The 3215-nt window shown below is 56.0% G+C and overlaps 1 protein-coding gene and 1 pseudogene across 3 annotated transcripts in view; both read right to left on the bottom strand.

Moving 5' to 3' along the window:
- The window catches only part of DRAM1 (DNA damage regulated autophagy modulator 1), a 43483-nt gene extending 41896 nt beyond the window's left edge, over window positions 1–1587 (bottom strand). The window contains exon 1 of one of the 3 annotated variants that reach the window (XM_037734240.1): window positions 1003–1587. In XM_037734240.1, coding sequence (XP_037590168.1) covers window positions 1003–1133 — 131 coding nt within the window. In that variant the 5' untranslated portion in view covers window positions 1134–1587. Of the gene's footprint in view, window positions 1–130; window positions 515–1002 lie in introns of those variants that run through there. The other 2 variants (XM_017516732.2, XM_017516721.2) reach the window with 2 other exon arrangements.
- The window catches only part of LOC108291292, a 26455-nt pseudogene continuing 24468 nt past the window's right edge, over window positions 1229–3215 (bottom strand).

The raw sequence follows: 3215 nt of genomic DNA, 5'->3' as shown, positions 1-3215 counted from the left end.
AAAAAAAAAAAAAAAAAAAAAAAAAAAACGACAAAACCACAGAACATTGTTCACCAGACAGAATGGCTGCAGGGAAGAAGACGTCCTACATTTTCTATCATAGGAGTAACAAAACTTGGGTGTCACCAACCTTATCATCTGTTCACCAACCAATGCAGATCCAGAGGGGTCACAGTACTTAGATAAGGATGGATGGTTCTAACGTGTAACGAATCCTGCCGCTATAAGAAAGGCACTGAGCTGGAACCCACATGAGGAAGATCAGGCCATTGTCCCTGGCATTGAAGTGCCTCTATGGAAAGGTAGAGGCCAAGGCACGGGAAAAGTGAATGGGTAAAATAACACAAAAAATGTCACAAGTTGTTGACAAGTTGAGGGCTTTGGGGTCACAGTGCCCAGAGGCGTCTGGTGCAGCTCCAGAGAATTTAACCCAGGAACCTGGAGACGGCACAGTGCTGCTTTCCCACACGGCTGGGTGTGAATTCCGCTCCTACCATTAACTAGAGTGACCTCAGTGTCACGTTGATTTTATTTCATCAACTTTACACCACCGTTCCCTTGCAGGAAAAATGAGCCTAAACAACCACTTCAAGAGATGTGGGGATGCAGAAGCGAAAATAGTGGCTGTTTAGCATATACCTGGATCTACCTGTTGTCCAATAAATGTCATCCGTCAGCACTAATCTTGTTTCAATATCGCCAAAGAACGTCCTGCTGAGATTCTGTCCCATACATACCCCGACTGAAAGCTCTACGGTCTATCCCGAATCCCTCCTGGTGCCACCCTGTTCCGTGCTCCGGGTACAGGCAGAGGTGCTCAGCGCCGCACCCGCTGCCTCCCTAGACACCCCAGGCTGCCAGGAGCACCTCTCCTCCTGCTCACACCTCGGCCTGACCGCAGGACGCCCCCAGCTGGTCCGGACGCCTTCCCTCCCCATTGGCAGCGCTCCCTGTGGCGCCTGCGCCTGCTCCCGGAGCCCTGGCGCCCACCCTGCCCCTCACCTGATGTAGGGGAGGAAGGGGTTGACGTGCCCGGAGAGCACGGCCACCACGTAGGAGATGATGAAGGCGGCTGACGACCAGGTCACCAAGAGGAAGGGGACGAAAGCCATTCCCCTGAGGAAGCACAGCATCGCGCCGCCGCCGCCGCCGAGAGAGCGCTACGCTCAGCGGGGCCGGGCACCGGGTTGCTCCGGGCTGCCTGTAGGCGGCGGCCGGGCGCGGACGGTCACGGGCGGCGGGACAGGAAGGCTCCGCGACGGGCGGGGCAGGCCCAGCGCGGGAGGGAGGAGAAGCGCGAAGAGCGGAGCGAGGCGGCGGGCGGCGGGCGGCGGGCGGCGGGCGGCGGGCGGCTAGGCGGCCGGGCCAGGGTGGGTGGGGCGCGGGCGGCCCGGGCTTGTTGCGAAACGAGTGAAGTCACAAAGCTGCCCGGCCGGGTCGGAGGCGCGCAGCGACCTCCCCGGGGACGCGACGCTGGAGCCGCCGGAGGGGACGCGGGGGTCGGGTTCCTTTCGCTTTTGGTTTGGACACTCGGCTGGGGCCGGGTTGGGCGCAGGGGTGCGGGGTGGGGTCACTGGCGGGGACTTCCCACCCCTGCCTGACAGCGCTGGCTCTTGCGCAACTCCAGAGAAAAGGATTTATTTATCGCAACCTCTCCTTCCCAGGGAGTTTCCAGAGTGCCGGGTCTCGCACCCCGAGGGCGCCCCCTCTGAGGTCCAGCCACCAGCTTGTCGCGGCGGAGTGAGTGGCCACCGCGTGGTGACACCCACGCCATCCAGTCTTCGCCGCTGCTGCGGGGGTCGGGCAGAAGTGTTCAGTGACGTTCGCCAGGCCACGGGGCGCAGATGTGGCTCCCACCTCGGTGGTGAACCCCGAAAACCCAGACGGTGGGAATGGGTGGAGTGGGGGTAGGCGGATGGGGTCCGGGGCAGGCGGGTGGGACTGCGCTCCCACGGAGCCAGGAGGGCCATTGTGCTGCTTTCCAGCAGAGCGCAGCTACAGAGTATTTGCTGGAAATAAGATTTCCAAGGCCGGACACTGTGAATGCCATCACATTGGGAGGCATCCAAAAGCCATCACTCCTGGAATGCCATCACTTTGGGAGGCCCCTGGAGGATCGCTTAGGCCCAAGAACTAGAGATCAGCCTGAGTAACATAGCGAAGCCCCACTTTAAAAAAAAAAAAAATTAACAGCGGGTTCCAGTTACTCAAGAGGCTGAGTTGGGAGGATAAGTTGAGCCTTGACGGTGGAGGCTGCAGTGAGCCTTGATCACATCACTTCACTCCTGCCTGGGTAACAGAGCAGGACCTTGTCTCAAAGAAACAAACAAAATTCCCTTTCTCCCCTCAGGTTTCTGGAGTAGCCCAGACTTGGAGCCTTGACTTAAAATGATTAATGATGACTTAATACATTTCAAGCCCTGTGAAAGGGATTTGTGTTCTGGAGGCGCTTATATGCACAGGATTTTGGTAGTTTAGGGAGTCTGAGCCCAACATATGTGGCCAAAGTTTTTGGGTCATTGGTGACCAAAGGTAGGTTTCTTTCAGCCACATAAACATTTCATGGTGCCAGGCTAGGCTACAAAGATGAAATAGTAATAGTACCCTCAGGACCAGGACATTGATAGATCAAAATAATAAAATTAGTCCAGGGGCAATGATTCACGCCAGTAATCTCAGCACTTTGGGAGACTGAGGTGGGTAGATCACCTGAGGTCAGGAATTCGAGACCAGCCTGGCCAACATGGTGAAACTCCGTCTCTACTAAATATACAAAAAATTAGCCAGGTGCAGTGGTGGGCATCTGTAATCCCAGCTACTCAGGGGGCTGAAGCAGGAGAATCACTTGAACCCGGAAGATGGAGGTTTTCTCAGTGAGCTGAGATCGCAGCACTACACTCCAGCTTGGGGACAGAGCAAGAGTCTGTCTCAAAATAAATAAAAACAAAATAACAAAATTGGCTGGGTGTGGTGGCTCACACCTGTAATCTCAGCACTTTGGGAGGCCGAGGCAGACAGATCACAAGGTCAGGAGTTCGAGACCAGCCTGGACAAGATGGTGAAACCCATTTCTACTAAAATACAAAAATTAGCCAGGCGTGGTGGTGAGTGCCTGTTGTCCCAGCTACTCAGGGGGCTGAGGCAGGAGAATTGCTTGAACCTGGGAATCAGAGGTTGCAGTGAGCCAAGATCGTGCCACTGCACTCCAGCCTGGG

Source organism: Cebus imitator, unplaced genomic scaffold (genome assembly GCF_001604975.1).
Source record: "Cebus imitator isolate Cc_AM_T3 unplaced genomic scaffold, Cebus_imitator-1.0 Scaffold18, whole genome shotgun sequence".
Lineage (NCBI taxonomy): Eukaryota > Metazoa > Chordata > Mammalia > Primates > Cebidae > Cebus > Cebus imitator.
This window is presented reverse-complemented; position numbering and strand designations above follow the sequence as displayed.